General features: G+C 49.1%; 1 protein-coding gene across 11 annotated transcripts in view; it reads right to left on the reverse strand.

The window, feature by feature from the left end:
* Positions 1-18,179, reverse strand: part of MYOCD (myocardin) — a 224,920-nt gene that overhangs the window by 8,297 nt on the left and 198,444 nt on the right. For 5 of the 11 annotated variants that reach the window (XM_048965336.1, XM_048965335.1, XM_048965339.1 and 2 more), the window contains 8 exons: positions 18,026-18,091; positions 13,441-13,496; positions 9,121-9,196; positions 6,572-6,733; positions 2,239-2,414; positions 1,698-1,823; positions 929-1,203; positions 426-579 (listed from right to left, as the gene is read on the reverse strand). In XM_048965336.1, the coding sequence (XP_048821293.1) occupies positions 426-579; positions 929-1,203; positions 1,698-1,823; positions 2,239-2,414; positions 6,572-6,733; positions 9,121-9,196; positions 13,441-13,496; positions 18,026-18,091 (1,091 nt within the window). The remainder of the gene's footprint in view (positions 1-425; positions 580-928; positions 1,204-1,697; positions 1,824-2,238; positions 2,415-6,571; positions 6,734-9,120; positions 9,197-13,440; positions 13,497-18,025; positions 18,092-18,179) is intronic. The other 6 variants (XM_048965340.1, XM_048965346.1, XM_048965342.1 and 3 more) reach the window with 3 other exon arrangements.

Raw genomic sequence — 18,179 nt, forward strand, 5'->3', positions numbered from 1 at the left:
ACCTATTTTCTGTCTATTCTGTTGGCAATATCCAAGATATCCACCGTAATACTACAGAAGCTGTGGGGTCATGAGCTGTCAGAACAGCAACACAGATTGTCCTCTAGTCCTGGACCTAATGTCCTGGCCTGCAGCTGTCTCAAGATGCAGGATTTGCTGATACATCCACTGGAGCAGTGCACACATGTGATGCCCACATAGGAGCAAATCCCTGCTTTTAGTTATCACCACCCTGACCAATTCCTGCTCCACTGTGCTGTACACCTTGGTTTGCTCACAGTGTGGTGGTGCATGCTGGTCTGTAACATACATTCAGTCCCTGTCAGCACAACCTGCATTGTTGCACTTACAATGCACAAATAAGAGTAGCAACGAACATACAGGCTATAAAATTCTGCTCCTGTGCTGACAAAGTGTTCACTTACTTTCAGATCATCCAGGTTAGACGGCAGAGGGCCTGGCTTGATAGATGAGACACAAGTCTGGCCTGAAAAGGTGGTTTTCACAGGAGAAAGAGGGGTGCTGCTGACAGAAGTTGATGAAGCATTTGAACTTTTGATCATTTGCTCATTTGATTGCCTGAAATAACAAAGGAGATACGGGGTAACAAGTCTGCCCTCTGGGGACTCTGTGCCCATTGCTATGATGTACCATCTCCGGGCTCCTTTGGGGCTCTTATCCCCTGTATGAGACCTGAAGGACTGCCAACCCCGAGGAAAACCAGTTTGGGCTGCAAGGAGATTGCTGGTATCCTACCAGCAAGTCATAGTTTCCCCAGCTAGTGCACAAAGTCAGAACAGGTTTTTGAGAGGTTGCTATGTTTCCCTTACATGTATTTATCTCCAATGCACTGGCACAAGTGGAAATGGGAGAGGCATGTTTGGAGGGAGATAGTACTAAGCCCTGCTACTGGCACATCATCACTCACTTTATCTGGCCTTGGTGCATCCCTGGGTAGTTGAAGTGCTGCTGCTGTTGCTGCTGTTGCTGCTGTTGTTGCTGTTGCTGCTGGCTGAGGATCTGGAGCTGCAGAAAGAGCTGCTGCTGCTGGAGGAGTCTTGCATATGCGGAGTCCATAGGTGGAGGGGACTTCTCTGCCTTCTGGTCTGGAGGGATGTACTGGTGATATTTCAGCTTCTTCACCTTTGGCTTGGTGTCCTTGGGCTTTTTGTGACGGTTCTTGCTGTCACTGGATGATTTTGACTGTTGGTTAAAGAAGAAAAGGAATTAGCTGAGAGAAGAGCTCTTGACATTCCTGTGGGAATTGGGAGGCCTGGATAGAGCAGGGGCAGGTCCTGCTGGCACCCTGACAGCCCAGCTCCACGAGCAGTTAATCATGCACGTGAGGGACTTCTCCAGGGCAACATCTAATCCCAGCTGTGCTGAAGAACACATGGGATGGAAAAAGGCCTTCCTTGCCTTGATAGTATTTCTGCATTACCTTATATTTCCAACTCCCAAACCCAGGGAATGTTTCCAATGTAGGACCTGAGCAGTCAACTCTAGCAAGTACCAAAGCTCTACCTTTTATAACCACAAAATGGGATCCATCTCTCCTCATTATTCCAGACCTTTAAGACCAAGCCCTCAAACTTCCCAGGCACACGGGGTGCAGCACATGGGTACTTCTGGCCTGGCTGTGCCACCTGCCCTGCAGGTATTACCTCTCCCAGGGAGTGCGGATATGCAGACATTACCTTCACCACAGAGGGCACTGGGAGAGGTGGGCTGTCCTGCCCCACTGCTTGCTTGGGACTGTTGCACTGGCCGCTCTGGCCTGAGGCAAGCTCCGCTGTGCTGCACTCAGTGCCACGGGGGTGATCCTGGAAGGGAGAGGTGCAATGTGAGAGGGAACATGGGGCAGGCGCGGGCCCTTTGGACCCATTCCTCTGCCCAAAGTGTTCCCAGTTCACCAGGATACTTTAGGCCTGACCTGCCGTCTCCTATAGTTCACCTCAGGGCAACCCAGTCCCTCCAGCTCCCACAGTCCTCCCAGCCTAGAGCTCATCTCATCCCAGTGCCCCTTAACCCAGCATTCTCATTTCCCCCAGTCCATCCCAGTTCCCTCAAGCCCAGCTTCAGTGTTGCCGCCTCACTGCCCTCCCAGTTGCATTCAGTGCCCCAATCCAGCCCTGCAGCCCCTCCATCCCCCCCGGCCCAGCTGTGCCCTCATACTGGGGAGCCGTGCCCCTGCCCCAGCAGAGCAGGGAAGCGCTGCTTTCCAGTGGTGCCACCCACCTGGGACGGCCCCGAGGGGGCCGAGGGCGGCAGCTCGGAGGATTTGGTGCCTGCTGACGACTCTGTGGAGCCCTGGGAGTCCTCGCTCCTGGCCTGCTCTGGGGACAGCCCGTCATTGCTGCTGTCCTCCTCAAAGGCAAATGCATCAGATGGCTTGGAGAAGTTCACCTGCGTGCCTGCCAGGCAAAGAGAGGTGGACATCAGGGATGTGCTGGCTGCCCTGCCTGCAGCAGCAATGGCCGCCTGCCTCCTGCTCCCAGCTAGCTGTGTGGGCACAACAGTGGTGCATCTGCTGGTGGGAGGGATGGGGTGAGCGGAAGGAGCACGGGGGCTGCTCGCATCACACAGCAACGTCTGCACCCTGTGGTCTGGGCCCAGAGGACTGTTTCTGCTTCCCATGTGTGCCAATCTTTTTAAGATCTGGGCGCAGGACAAGGGCACGGTGCTTGAGCCGTTCAAACGCACATCCCACCTCAAGCCAAGGACAAGGCTGCGGTATGGCAAGGAAAGGAGCCTGCAGGCCGTGGCCCAATGCCTGAATGAAGGAAGCTGGTGGGTAACACATTTCTTAGGAGGAGCGTGGCCTGGCAGAGCAGGAGGCATTCTCAGAGACTACAGGCCTGCTGGGCTGCACAGGAGCAGCTTGGCTACCCTATCCTGCCATTGGACTGCAATGGCGAGAGGGGCAAGGGTCTCCTTGATCAGCCAAGCATCTTGATTACACTTATGGAACTCCATCCTCAGCAGAAGAACTGAAGGTGAAATCCACCTGGAGGGTGACACAGCCTTTCCTGGCAAAAGAGTCAACATCTGGACAGAGGCTTCCAGGTCTGGTGTCTGTCCACGAGCTTCATCCACATGAAATGCTTCAAGTCGCTGCCATTACTTCTTGACTGCCACAAAGCCTGCCCCAGACGTTGCTTCTCCCCTCTGCAAAGCTCCCAGCATACTATCTCCTAGTCAGATGGGCAAGAGCTCTTGACCCCAGGCTTCTACTGATAAATGAAGTGTTGAAAAAGAAAAGCTCTCATGTGAGGCTTGGGAGGGCTGCAGGTGGGGGTAGAGGAAGGAGCAGCATGGCCATGCTCATAATCTCCTCGTGCTTACATCTGGCATTTGTCAGGCAGCTTGGCACACTGATAGCAAAGTGACAAATGGGGAAATAGGAAGGGTCTGCGGACAAACCTCCACCTGTCTGTGCTGCTGGTCTAGCAATGTGCACCTTCTCACTGACACGCACCCTCCTGCTCTGACCCCTGCCCTATCTGAAAGATAAAGGTTATCTCTGCTTGCCCCAGCTCGTGGTGCCAGGGTGGGTGAGCCCTGGCTGCCCGCCCCAGGAAGGCTCTTTGAGCCACCAGCAGCAGCTGGACCCCTGTGGAGGGTGTGCTGCCTGCCGTGAGCTCCTGTTGGGAAGAGATCCCGCATAGACAGCGCTTGCTGGTATCCTGTGACAACATGGCTCTGTGTCCTATTTGCCTGTCCCCATCCTGAATGCTGTGCATATCACCAGCACCAGCCTCCTCTGGGACCCTGGTGTTGAAGAGGAGTTGCTTTTTCTGCTTGGATAACCCAAGAGCATCCTTGCCATGGCAACTCTGGGGCAGACAGGCACAGGGATATGAGATCGATAGTGTGCTGGGGAGGGGCTCTCTCCTCCTGCTCCACAGGGCCTGGTGTTCTTCCTTGTGTTTGGAGATAGGGCCTGTCCTCTCTCCTCTACAGCTGCCATCTGACACGGTACCCAAGCTTTACCTTCCCTGAGGAAGTGCAAGGCAGTGCAGTCTGCTCCCCAGACTGGGTGGAAGCTGCTCCCCATGTCTACAGACAAGTGTGGGCATCCTCTGCTGGGAATAATCAGTCCAAGAAAAAGGGACTTAGGGATCTGCAAGACTTCCACTGCGCTGGCATTCCATAAACATGTGAGGAGAAAACGTACCAAAGCACAGAGTCCAGGGGACCTTCAGGACACAGCAGCAGCCTGGAGCATGACAGGAATGTGCTGCATCCTGCTGTTTGATACTGGGGGCCTGCATGGAGCAGGGAGTGCTGCCCTTATCTGTTGCTCTCGTTCAGCCCGGGGCTGGCCATGTTATTTCATGATCCCATGTCTCTGCTGTAATCTCAGGCAGAATGGTGTTTGCTTGGGGCTGTTTCTAATGCACTGGGTATTGTCCTCTCAAACATATTGGACAAAGTGATGACAAGGACCTGATAAAAAAAGGTTCTTATATCACTGCTCAGCTATGTAGGGCACTGGCGGCCTCCTGTCACTGGGACGTTAGGGCTTTCTGTTGGGGTCTGGCACTTTCTGCTCACCCTGCCGGAGGTGATTAGAGGAACACGTCAGCTGAACTTTCCGCTGTATAAACAGTTGAGATTCCAAGGTTAAAGGAAAACGATTTTAAACCCTGTCATCTTTCTGGTATTGCAAAAACAAAAGGCTTAACGTTCAAAAGTGCCAGTGCTCATCTCTGCTCCTTGTTCAACCTTCAGCCCCAAGGCACGAGCACAGCAAACTGCCTCCAACTTTCAAAATCAGCTTGAGGATCCCTCAGCTTGTGGCTTCTTCTACAGAAACCTGAGGGCCCTGGTGCAGCTTCAGCCTCGCTTCTGATGGCACCCAAATGCCCAAATGCCTGACCTTACATGCTGCACGTTTCACCCAAAGTGGGATAAAACTGGCCTCCAGGACATATTTCCTGAGCATGTGATTGATAGAAGAGGATTATGAAAGAGAGAAATTTCAAAATTGAGCAAATGATTTAAAGCCAGACTTTTGTTTTTAACAATTTTGTCTTGTAAATCTCTGCTTACCACAAGCTGCAGACAAGGCAGATGGAAAGAAACATTCAAAATCTTCAAGCACGCTTTGCCTGGCCTCCAAGCCTCCAGCTCCAGTGAATCATGCTCAAACTGCCTTGATTGTTTATAAGAGGAGGGATTTTTTTAATGGTTTTGTATTTTCGCTCTTCTCTCCTTCGATAAGTGGCTAAGGAGATTTTGCTTGAACTCTCCCTAAAAATTCCTCTTCAGACAGAGTCCTGGAACATTTCACCTTCAAAGGCAAGAGCTGTGAAATGCTGCAAATGGTGTGGCTCAAGAACCAGACTGCAGAAACTGCCGCGCGTACCCCACGTGCGCTTTGCAGCAGGGAAATGAAGAGCAGGAATGACTGGAGGACAGGGAAGAGGTCTGTCTAAGCCTGCACTATTTCACGCTGTATCTGCTGGTTTCTGAGACGAAACCAAAGTCAAAGTACTTCCTGCCTCAGTTCCCATTTTCTGCATCGCTCCTGCTGTTCAAAGACCCCTCCTGTCCCAGAGCTCTGCCATTGTCCCTGTTTTTCCCTCAGCCCAGAATAGATACTTGTCATGGGATTATGCCAATGGAAATAATCCCGTGTATTTAGGAATGAGGAGCAACAGAACAAGGAGTTCCTGGAGGCAGAATAGCTCTTAGTGCCCCACTTGAGGCCTGAGGTCCAATTTGGACACAGAGATGAGCCCAGACATCAGAAATACGGGCTGCTGGGCTGGCACTGAACAACCATGCAGGCTTTCCTGCTCTTCTCTCTGTTTTCAGATCTCCCTGTTTTGGCACTGGTGAACTCTGAGTCACCAGTCTCCTTTGTTTCAGCCCATGCACTGTCCTTCCTGCAGCAGCAAGGGGGGAAATAACTGCAAGGGATCCTGCCTCCCCCCTCCAGCTGGGATGTGGGTGGTGGAGGAACACTAAGTTTAGGCATAAACTAAGCACTGGGAAATAGTAAGAGAATACTCTCCTTTGGGATGCAGTCAGCTCCTTGTGTTCCCCAGAAGACTGGCACCCCTTTCCCTCTACTCTGTTGGACCTTGCATTCCACTGACATCAGTGGAAAAACAAAGCAGCAGCCTCACTGAACCAGGGCTTGGGATGTAAGAGTTTGGCAGGGCACAAGCAGGGCCAGGTTGGCCTGATGTCTGCATGTGTGAGCCCAAGCCCTCTCCCATGTCAGTGAGGAAGGAACATCCTCTCTCCAGCAGTATCATTTATGAACTCAAAGTCTTGGATGGGGCAGGTGGGGGAAGAAAGGATGCATTCTCCCTGAGAATACATGGCTGAAAAATGATTTGTGTTTCCATCACAGATACCCTAAGATGAAAACTCTCTTTTCGTGGACCCAAGTAAGGCTGTGTAGGACCGGACAGTTTACTGTGAAAATAAGGAAATTTAAGTAATGTGCAGCTGCTACTCTTAGCTCCAGGCAGTCACTGCTGTGCGTCCTTGTAATCTCTCCGGCCCCTGCCCCGTGCCATGCACACAACACAAAATGCACGTTCACTTCCACTACCTTTTATGGCCTCTTTCACAGCTGAGTCGACAGGAATAATATTCTTCTCCACCAGCTCCAAAGGACCCGGCCTGAGAGCAATCTTTTCATTGAGATCATCTGCCAGTCGGGCTCTTTTCAGCTTCATTTGAGTGGACTGAATGGACCCCTCTGCAGCTGAGTCTAAAAGGCCAAATGGAAGGTATCAGTTCAGGACCAGGGCCATCTGTAAGCACACTGCTTGCTGAGAGCATGCTTCCCCTCAGCACAGCATTTCTGGGCTGCAGCCAAGACACAAGCAGAGCTCAGTGTCCAGCAGGAGCTGCTCTGAGGCTGGAGGCAAGATGGGGCATTGGGATGTGGATCTGAGCCTGAGCCTGACCCTGAGCCTGAGGTCAAGCTTCTCTATGCCCAATTAAAAGCCTTTGTTTTCTAACCTAGGCTTTCAAACCCAGCCAGCAGCTGAAGCATCCTTCCGAAGGCCCAGGAATGATCTGCAATGGAAACTTCATTAAGCTGTGACTGATTTGAGAGGCTAAGTGGACTCTGCCTCCTGCCTGCCAGGAGCCCAGTGGCTCTTGTGGTCTAATGCAGATCTGTACTTCTGTGGAACAGCTGGAGAAAAGAACCATTAACAGTGTTTGACAATTGGAGTAAATGCCTTGCTCTGGAAGGTAAAAAGCTGAAGCTTCAGGAGTGGAACATTTAGAGGCAGTGTGAGGACACTGTTCCAGGCCTCCAGGGGAAAAACAAGTTGGTGGAGAGGAGCATAATAAAGGCAGCTAGATCTGGAAACTACTGCCAAACCAAATCCAGCTGAGAAGCTCCCACTTACTGAGAGGTGACAGAGCAGTAACCAATTACCATAGCAAACAGTAATTCCCCAAACAAAGATGTTCTGTTTCCTCTCATAGCATCAGCTTGGGTAGAGAGGGAGCAAGATCCTAAACTAGACTGCAATACCCCTTGGGTGTCAAAACTAAGAAGGGCTGCACCTAAGCTATGCTGCCTTCAAAGGCTAGACACTGTTATGGAAGAGATATTGTGCTCAACACAAGCTTGATACCAGGGAATAATGCTCTGCAGGAGGTCAGGAGAGCTGATGTAAGTCATTTCTGGCCTCAGACTAGATTGTGTGGAACCCACATGAGGTCCCTGAGGTGAGCAGTAACAGAAGGTGTGTCTGGAAGGCATTTAGATGATGGCACATATTCCAGCTGCCCCATTTCAATCACCTCTGTGTCCTGTTAGGAACCAGCTGGGTAGATAAGCCCATGATACTCCAGGGCACATCCCCATGAGTGAGTAGAGGCCTCAGCCCAGAAGTGTGTGTGGGGTAGCACAGCCAGGTGCTCCATGCACAACTAGGCATGCTCTGCACCACCCCTGTGTCTGGCCAGCCCTATCAGTGCTCAGTGACTGCAGCTCCACATCTCTTCTACTGCCTCCAGCCCAATTCCAGTCTGTACTTGCTTAACCTAAGGGAAAGACACTTCTACCTGTTAAATGGGCAATGATGCTGGCTCATTTTAGGGATGGAGAGACACAGTTAAAGGATGGCATTGGCATGAATCTATCAGACTCCTGGCTTAGACCTCCAGCATGCCAGAGGAAAAAGAAATATGGACTTTATCCACAGAGTGAGCAGGAGCCAGCCTTTACAGTCACCAGAAAGTAATCTGCTTTTTCTTGGGGACTGACAGGGTTCGAGGAGGGAGACTGCACAATCCTCCCTGTCTCAAAGGAGCTCCTTATCTCTGGAGATAATGGGGGACACTGCAGAGATCTGCTGCCTGTGATGGGATGCAGCAGAGCACCGCCAGCTTCCTGGCTGCAATGGGACATCAGGCTGGGGAAGGGGAAAATGCACAGACAGAGCAGAGCTCAACCTTCTCATATAGCAATGCTATAGGGTTGTTATTTCCATCAGCTTTCATTTCATTTTGTTCAGCATCATCATAAGAATTATGGCAAAAAAATAAAAAGCACGTCCAGCTTTGGGAAGATATGAGAATCACCTGCTACAAGGCTTGTGTGCTACCACAGGTGCCCAAGGTTTGCACTTCATGAGGATTGGAATCATAGAATCATAAAACAGTCTGGGTTGAACAGGCCCACAACGCTCATCCAGTCCCAACCCCCTGCTGTGTGCAGGTCGCCAATCAGCAGACCAGGCTGCCCAGAGCCACATCCAGCCTGGCCTTGAATGCCTGCAGGGATGGGGCATCCACAGCCTCCTTGGGCAACCTGTTCCAGAAGCGCAGGACCTCTGCACCTTTAACAGAGTTCTCTTTCCTAGTTGTTTTCTACCCTACTGTCTTCTGGACCATCTCACGTTGGTCCTTGCCGGAGATGAACAAAGGTTAGAAAGGCCTTGGGTCTCCTCCTGACAGGGGAAAAGTGTGTCTTCCACCCAAAGACGGAATCTGGACTGGCTACTATACAGCATGTCCCTTTTGACAGTGGCTCTCATGAGCAGCTGGGGCAAAGTAAATAGTAACAAGAGTCCTGAAAGGAACTCAGGTGGGGCAGGAGAGATAAGAATGTAGGAGAATCCCAGGCAGTCTTACCTTGTAAAATGTGCATATTGACCAGGTCTGATCGCTCAGGCCTGCTTCTGATCTTGTGCTTGAGATAATCTTCAGTCTGCAGAACACAAATGCAGAGAGTGTTACCTGACTGGAGCATCAATAAGATACAGAGAGCAGGTGCCTCTGTGCTGTCCCATGTTTTTTTGGATTTATTACAGTTTAGGTTGAGTGAGCTCCCAAATGGCATTTTTTTTCACCTGGACACTGGCTGATTCTTGAACAGAAGTTCTTCAGAAAGGGAACAACATGCACAGAGCTGCTGAATGTTCACTATCCTCACAACTACACCGTGTCCTGGCCAGTTATCCTTCGGCTTCTAATCCTTCAGATCTTATGAGAGTTTATGGGAAGGAAGAGCCCTGCTTACTGGGAGGGGCAGATCTGCTGGCTCAGCAACCCACATCATCTTTGAGAGCTGCACTACAGCAGTGCCATGGTGTAGTCTTAGCAATTACTTCTGTGGGAAGCCTGTCACTCTGCAATGAGATACAAGGCTGAGCAGGTAATGAGGATACCCAGACACTCACCCCAGGTCAACCACAAGACTTAGCCTTCCTGCAGCTACATGCTCTGCAGTTCCTCACCCCATCTACCCCATCTGTAGTGTGGGTTTGGGAAAAAACACTTTGCAGATCACTGCAGCTGAGCTTGTGATGAGCTTGTACCCAATTCTTCATGGCTTTAGGAACAGAAGGGCACACAGAGGTGCAAAAACACCTTCCTCTGTGCCAAGGAAGTCAGTACTGGGGGCAGTTGACCTCAAGTTTACAGATGCAAGCTTACTACCTGGTGAAGAAGAGCTAAAGAATAACTTAGATTAATTATCAGCTGTTTGCTAAGTTGAGGTGCTAGAAGAAATAGTATAAAAAAATACACATTTTTTAAAAGGTTTAAACTCTTCAGGATAAATATAAAATAACACAAGCAGCTAGAGAAAATTAGAAAACCTGTGGTAAAAGATATACAGGTTGGACTAACAGCAACAATCTCTGGTTCTCCAGGAAGCTGGGCCAGGGAGAGCATAATTTACTGCTTTAAAAGAGACGGAGAGAAGAAACCTGGAAATTACGACTCCAATCAGAGAGATATTGGAACAAGTAATCAAACAATCTATATAAAGGGATTTTGAAGATAGCAAGGAGGTGAGTAATGGCCAGGATGGATTCTCCAAGAACAAAAGATACCACAGCAACTATTTTCCTTTTATGGAGAGATGACAGATTTCTGTTACAGGAATAAACAAAGTATGTCACAAAGTTTGACTCTAAGCATGTTCTGACATTATCTCATTTTCTCATATTCAAACCAGAGAATTTGATCTGGATAAGACAAGCATAAAAAAGGAGCGTAACTGTGGGTCACCAAAGTAGTTAGGAATGGTTCACAGTGTAAACATAAGAATACATCAAATCATGTTCTGCAGCAATTCTTCCTACTATTCAATTTTTTCATTAATGCCTTGGATGATAGAAGACATACTGCTTAACTCTGATTCATTCAAGACTAACAGATTGCAATAGAAAATGATTTGGAGTAATTGAAGAAATCATCTGAAATTCATTGGATACAGTTAAAGAAGGACAATATGACTATGGTCAGGTCACAGCTAGCATCAGCTGGGGCAGCTGCACAAGCACTGGAAGGAATCACAGAATCACAGAATCACAGAATTGTAGGGGTTGGAAGGGACCTCTAGAGATCATCGAGACCAACCCCCCTGCCAAAGCAGGTTCCCTACACCAGGTCGCACAGGTCGGCATCCAGGCGTCCTTTTATTTGTAATCATTACATGATTACAAGGAATGAAGATTAATCCACCAGAGATGTTTCTGCAGTGCTCAGTGGGCAGTGACCTTAGATAGAAATTGGACTGGCAGGCAGCTTTCTAGGGAATGCCACAGGGAATGTCAAATGGACACAAGGAATAGCAAGGCCCTGCTCTGGGACCCGCGTCTGAAAGAACACGTGGGAAGGGCCTGGTGGGCAGCAGCAGCAATCATTGAGTCAGAAATGGGATCAATGAGGAGAGACTGAGGAAAGGAGACTGATCAGCTCAGAGATGTGCCTACTGTAGGGAAACAGGGTGCAAAATAATTTTAAAACGTGGTGCACAAAAAGAAATAAATGGCTCTGCTTGTCCGTGCTTGTAGAAAGATAAGTAATGGGCTTAAGCTGCAACTGAAAAGCTTGGGCTGGGAAGCAGGGAAGATATGGTAACAGCACAGGTTAGGTTAGGGTGCAGTGCAGAGGGTTGCTGAGGGGGTGGATGGGATGGCTGCTGGCTGCTGCACATCTGTCAGGAATGACCTAGCTGGGGCTGTGCTGCTGTGAGGCAGGGGCTGTGTGTAAGCTGAGCCAGACAGCCTCTGTCCTCCAGCCCAGCAATCTACCACAGGACATCGACTTCAAAGTCTGCTGCCCTGGCCTAACGCCAGCCTCGTCCGTAGCCAGTGACATGTTTAAACAAATAATAGACATTTTATTTACTGAAGCCTTTGCAATTTCTTCCCCTTCCCCCATAATTTTTCCCCAGCTTATTTTCACCATCACAATCCCTTGCTTGGACCACCTGTAGGTCTGCCTGGATTCTGTGCCAGCTTAGAGCTGGATGATGCCTGCATTTGGGTGCAGTTACATTCACCCAACTCACTTCTCTGTCAGATCAAGGCCTCACTTGAGCTAAATCTGAATTACTGTCCTCCAGACGTGATACCACCATGTTGACTCCTGCATTGGCACCATGCTAGCCTGACTTTCTGCTGTGATTACAGTTCCATTTGACCTTTTACTGTCTATGAGCTGTATTTGTGTCACTGGGGTGCAAACAGTGGAGAAAGACCTCAGATGTGTTTTTTCTTTTTAGCATTAGTTGAAGCAGAAGAGCTTTCAAAACACATGAAAGCCATTACTGTTATCTGCTTTCTGTTTGCAGAACATCAGTTTGAAGGAATATCAGCTAAACAACAAATGCTATTGAATAATTATCTGGAAACAGCTGCTGCTCCTTTCCTGTCAGGGCTACAAGCAGGGCATCCTTGCAAAGGAATATATTTTTGTTATAGGCTGTGTTCATCAGTGTGCTCATTAGCATGCTCTAAAAATGCATGCAGTTTGGGATAGACTAGACCATCCTTCGCTTTCCCCCAGGCAACCAGCCAGTGAAAGCCTTTGAAGAGCAGGACAGAGACACAAATGTATACAAAAATGTAAAATATATGACACTTCAGGGATACTTTGGATTGCTTGAAATTTCGTAAGCACGCTAATTTTTCAGAGTCAGACTGTGTTTCTTATGCTAGCCATTTATTACTGCTGGAGTCTCAGGGCAAGTGATTTGGAGTGTGTTTAAGTTCAGGAGAGCACTTCTCCATATTTCACAGCCATACTTTCTTGCAAAGGCCTTTTCCATGTGACTGTAAGCATATTTTGCAGACTAATGGAAGAAGCTCTTGTGTTCAAGAGAAACTGTGTGACTATTCCCTTTGCCATGCTGTGTGCAGACATCTCTCCAGCTTGGTCAGGGCTGCATGCTGGATGCTATAGAAAGTGTTTGGTGTGACTTTCCAAAGTGTGATCGCATCGCAGTTTCAATGTGCTCTGGAAATGGCTACTTATCTCGTCCCTGCCTTCAGCAATATTTTGGGAAGCCGGAGTGCAGATAGGCAATGGGGTGAGTGTGAGACTGGCTCACTTAGCCCCTGGGATATCGCAGTGGACCAGCAGTGCTGCTGACTAAAGGCCCAGCTCCTCTCTGATGGCAAGTATGAGCCTCCTGGGGACTTTCTCCAGGTGACATCTCGCATTGCTCCTGCACACTTGCTAAATACTTAGCCTCTCATCTGTCCTGTTTGATGCTGACTGTTCTCTATGCCCTGACTTGTGTGGGAGTGGAGAGCAGTCAGCACAGCATGAAGTGGGCTGTGGATATGGCCCTGCAAGGAAAACAGAGGCTTGAAGTAGTTGGACATTTATGTAGTTGGAGGTTTACTGGAAGGCTGAACCCTGCCTTAAGCTCTTGTAAAGCCCAGGGACTGTTTTAAAACCCCCAGGCTCAGGGGACAGATGTCCCCTCTGCAATTTTAAACCCCCTGCCTGGAGAAGGGTGCTCCTAGACATGTGAACCCTGGCTTGACCCCAGCGTGTCTGAAGCAAGGGAGATGCCCTGACCCTGGTCTGTGGCCATAGGGCCTTGCTAGAGGAAGCCAGATGAGGGCAGGGTGGTGAAAGGTGCTTTCGAACTCCACAACTCATGCAAAGCGAGCCCATGTGTTCACTCATTGGGATGGCAGTAGGAATTACCTTGGCTCGCTCCAGACTTTTTCGCTGTTCATGGAATGCGGATGGGCTTTTCAGTGCTGCAACAGGAAAGAGAGAGGAGCAGTCAGCACAGGAGTGGAAGCAAGCAGCCACCAGGATATTCAGCAACAGCATTTTAATGAGTGCTATAAAAATAGCAACACAAACTAGCTGCTCTCTTTATTGCACTAACTAAAAATAACTCAGGAAAGCTCTGGGAAATCCTGTGCTCTCTGCCAGGCCACAGCAAGAGAGCAGGGGACGGGGAGTGCAGGAGGGACATGGGCAGGGAGATGTGCAGGCTTTGGGATGTGCTGCTTAGGGGGATGTGCTGGAGAGCAAGTGCTGCTCTTCCTGGAGCTCCTCCTGCAGGTAATGGGACTGGGGGGCACCACAGGCCTGGCAAACTGATCTAGGGAGAGCATCAGGCTGAGGGGACATCACCTGCAAGTAACACCTATAGGTGACTGAGGCCAGCAGAAAAAAAGGAAAAGACCTGCCTGGCCACTTGGGGCCATGGGATTACAGCCTCCAGCAAGGGTGCTGCAACCAGGACCCTGGAGCTGCTTTCTTTTGTCCTTCTTCCATCACTGACCACCCCTCCATCTTCTGTTGGCTCCTTCTCTCAGGACACTGACCTGCCCTCTGCCCAGAAGCACTGGTGTGACATGGTGCTTCCCTGGGCAGATGTCTGGCCAGGACCAGACAGATCTTAGCATCTACTGGAACTAAGGATTAACCCAGAGAGGGTCCCAAAAGGAAGGCAAATGATCCCTGGGTCTTGGACCAGAGAGAGAGCAGTCTGTGCTGAGTCAAGGAGGACCCTGCACACTTCCTTGTTTAGCCTGATTCTATAGAAACTGAAGAGAAATTTGTGTGGTGAAGGGGTTAATATTTCTCAGTCCCTGAAGAAATTCTTGTCTGTCTGTGTAAGCAAGCAAAATGAACTGTTCCCATTGGGACGGGGAAGGGGAAGGTGTCCTGACCCACAAAGACAGCCTGCTACAACTCTTTGTTTGGCAACACTGAATTCCCTTCCCATCTTGTGAGTGGGATACAATGAGGACAGAAGTTATTTTCACACAGGACATGATGTCCTGCATCAGTCTAGAAAAGGACGATGAAAAGAATGAGGGAAGCTGCAAAATGATTGGGGGCCTGACTTGGCTTTTGGTAGGCAATACCCCTAACCTCCAGGGAATCACAGCAAAACACATTCCTGCTTCTCATGTTTGGAAAGCGACATACAGACAAGCCAGCATTACTGTGCCATGCTCCAGTGAGCAGCCATGAGGATTGGTGACAGCTAGTTTAACCAGAAGCAAAATAAAATGGTGCATACAAGAAAATGAAGGTAGCAAGAGAAATGACTTTTACAGCTCCATTCACTTTGAAGTCCTGACACTGGGAGCTTGCTAGGGGCACTGACCAGTCAAACACCATGCTAATCATGAGGAAAATGTTGCAGAATTTAGCCATTTACCAAGATTTTTGGAGGAATTATGTGGATGCTGCAGCTTGTATTAGTCTGAAAAAACAAATGAAGACATTGCTAACACTGGTTATTCAGACTCCTCGTCAGGCAATGGCCTGGCAGCTTGAAATGGCTGAGGTCTGGAGGCAACAGGGCAGAGCTGTGCTCGGTGTTGATAATTTCAGGACTACTGACTATAAGGCTCAAGTCAGAGGATGAGGTGGTGGCTGCATACAGCAGAAGGGTCCCTACTTCAAGCACAGCTATTTCTGTATCCCATCGCACTGGGGAGAACTTTTCCTTGAGGAATCCTTGATGATGCAAACTGCCACCCCTTCCCTTTAGGCAGATCTGGTTGGGGTCTGGGGCAGCCCCTGGGTCGGGATGCAGGAAGGTTTCATCCCCACTTGTCCCTGCAGCCCTCTCTTCTGCAGAAGGATGCTCTTGAATTAAAAGATTTTGCCTGGCCAGTTTCAGTTTCACTAAGACAATAAAATGACATGAGTTCAGTAATACAGTGCTGCATGAGCTAAGAATTTCTCACTCAGTGAGCCTGAAGAACAGGACAAGTTCTGCTCTCACCTGCACACATACCTGCATCAGGAATGTGGTCTTGTCTCAGTAAACATAGATTTACCCTTGCTTTCAGATGCATCCTCCCCCCACACTCACGGGACTGAAGGGACTCAGAGGCTGCCCCTGCTTACCAGTCAGTGCTTGTCATTATTTGTAGAGCTTTTTATGTTAGAGTTTATTGTTCTGCCTGCCAGTTTTTCAGTGTGCAACCTGCAAACTTCTGACCATCAGAGTTCACTTTTAAGCCTGGTCCAGAAGAGCAGCACTGCTGCCTTTTGCCCCTCAGCAGCCTCCTTTCGGCAGTTTCCTGCCTTCTCCAGTGATGGGACCATCTGAAGGTTTCACATTTCTTAGACAATCATCCAAAGGAAGAGAGCTAAGGCTCTGATGGCATTAATCTTGCCCAATCAAACCAGACACAGAACGGGCTTTGGTTAGGTAAGGACACCCATCTAACTGCATTTTGCTCAGGTACCACCATTACTTCACCCTGAACTGCTGACTTCAGTACCCAAAGCAAGTCAGCTTTCTCAGTTCCTCTGAAGTTTCACTCTTACTGTGCTTGTAATCCACACTGCTGAACAGCTCAGCAGGTTCTGTGGATGGTCATCAGCAAGGGTTTCAGCAAGCCCTCAAGGCTTTTATCCAGTGCTAATCTTTCACCTCTTTTTGTGGTTTCTATATAAAATGAATCAGTTAAAAAACCAAAGTTTCTTAGTCTTGTGACTGCATGAGCTGAAAATGTGACATTTTTTGTATAAAACCTGACCTGCAACATGGAATCAAGCACGTGTTCCTAGGTTGGCACCAAACCTGACTCAGCACAGAGACCAGCAATGACCCTCTGTTCTCTTTCCAGATGAGCTGCTCTCAACCACAGTGACTCACAACCATCTATATTCATTTCTTGCCCACCTGCAATGGATATGAATCAATATCCCACCCTGGTGCAGCTCTTACAGCCCATCTCATCTGCAGCTCTTCAGAGCTGACAGGACATGGGAAGTTAAACAAAGACTTTTTCATAAGAACTGACTGCACATGCCCAGACCACAGGGAAGTTGGCTGGGATTCCCACTTGTCCAACACCAGCATCTTACACTTTCTCCTGAGGTTAAATTCAGCAGCTGGATTCTGCATGTCTGCTTTTACAATGGCAAAAGTGCCTCTTTTTAAAATATTTTTAGTGACTGAGCTGTGCTCATGCTTCCCAAAATGGTCTCCTTGAACAGAAAGCAGACTGTAAAATGTCAGCCTAGAAGCTGGAAGGGTAAAGAAGCTGTCAGTAACTGCCCCACGTGCCCAGCCCTGCAGCGCAGCATCAGGTACACAAACTGCTGGGCTGGCACTGCAGCTGCATACACGTGCAGAGGGGTAAGCTGCACACTGTCTGAGTGTGACCACTTGTGCAGAATGAAATAAGCAGGTTTGGAGACACTGGACATACTTCTGGTCACTGACTGTATTGCCAGTGCTTGAAATTTTATCACAAATGCCACAACATTTTGCTCAAATCTCCAGCTCCTGGAGTCCCACAGTTAAAATGCTTGCCTGCTGGTGGCAGGCAGCACAGAATCTGAATGCCCATAGAAATAAACAGGAAAAATGAGAAGAGCTTTAATTTATAATTCCTAAAACCCTGACAGATGTGATTTTTATCATCTTGCTTGAGTTTTTTTAATGCTTGATGCTGGCAACAGTGTAATGAGAAGGCATCTGTTGCCAGCTCCCTCAACAGGATCTTTTAGGAAGGCAGCTGCATGAGAGAGGGGCAGCAGAGGGATGAGCAGGGTGCAGCAGGCAGTGCTAGAGCCATGATCCTAGAGAGCTCTTGTTCTGCTGGTTAAACAAAAGCTGCCTCACAGTCTTTGAGGTTAGCCAGAAGAGACAAACGTGGCACAGCTTCTGGAAAGCTGTGAACTTAGCAGAGACCCCCATGATAAGATGGAAAGCTACCAGGATTGTCCTTCACCTGGACCCCAGATCATCACAGATTCATGCACATGGAGCCTGAGCTTTTCTTCAGTAGTGCTACAGGTTTCATGATTGTTTCTACAGATGCTACAGGTTTCTGCTTGTGCAGAAGGGGATTTTCATTCACACACATTTTGAACTCTAGCATCCCCCTCCAACTTTTCCCTGTACTGTGTGTCTGACCCTTCCACAGCAGCTCCTGACTTCTGCAGGAGGATGTGAGATGCTCTGCCCTTGCAAAGTGCTTTGCTTTGCCACTGTGACCTCTGGGACAGGGCACTATGCAGCTCAGTTTTTGGATGGTGTAAGCTAAGCAGTAATCCTAAATTCAGTTTGAATAGCAGCACTGTATCTTGCATGGCAAATGCTGAGCACCACTCTAAAGCACCACAGAGCACAGTATTGCTACCGGGCTGGAAGCAAAGCCCAGCTCAGCAGCAATCTGCTCAGAGCACTGGGGATCTGAGCAGGCAGCTGGTGCCACAGAGCATCCCAGCAGTGCCCAGGAGGAACACTGACCCCCAGATCCACAGGTGGGTGAAAAAGGCAGAAAATGGTACTCACGTGGCATGATGCCTTGGTCTGCCAGCTGCTCACGGGTCCTTCTCTGCTGAAGCCGTAGCTGCAAAACTGCGAGAGACAGAGTGTCAGGAAGAGACACAGGATTTTCCTAAGGTACCAGTATGTCTGTCAGGGATGATGTTCCAGAGGTCTGTGT

The sequence above is a fragment of the Lagopus muta genome, chromosome 18 (genome assembly GCF_023343835.1).
Source record: "Lagopus muta isolate bLagMut1 chromosome 18, bLagMut1 primary, whole genome shotgun sequence".
NCBI classification, from domain to species: Eukaryota; Metazoa; Chordata; class Aves; order Galliformes; family Phasianidae; genus Lagopus; species Lagopus muta.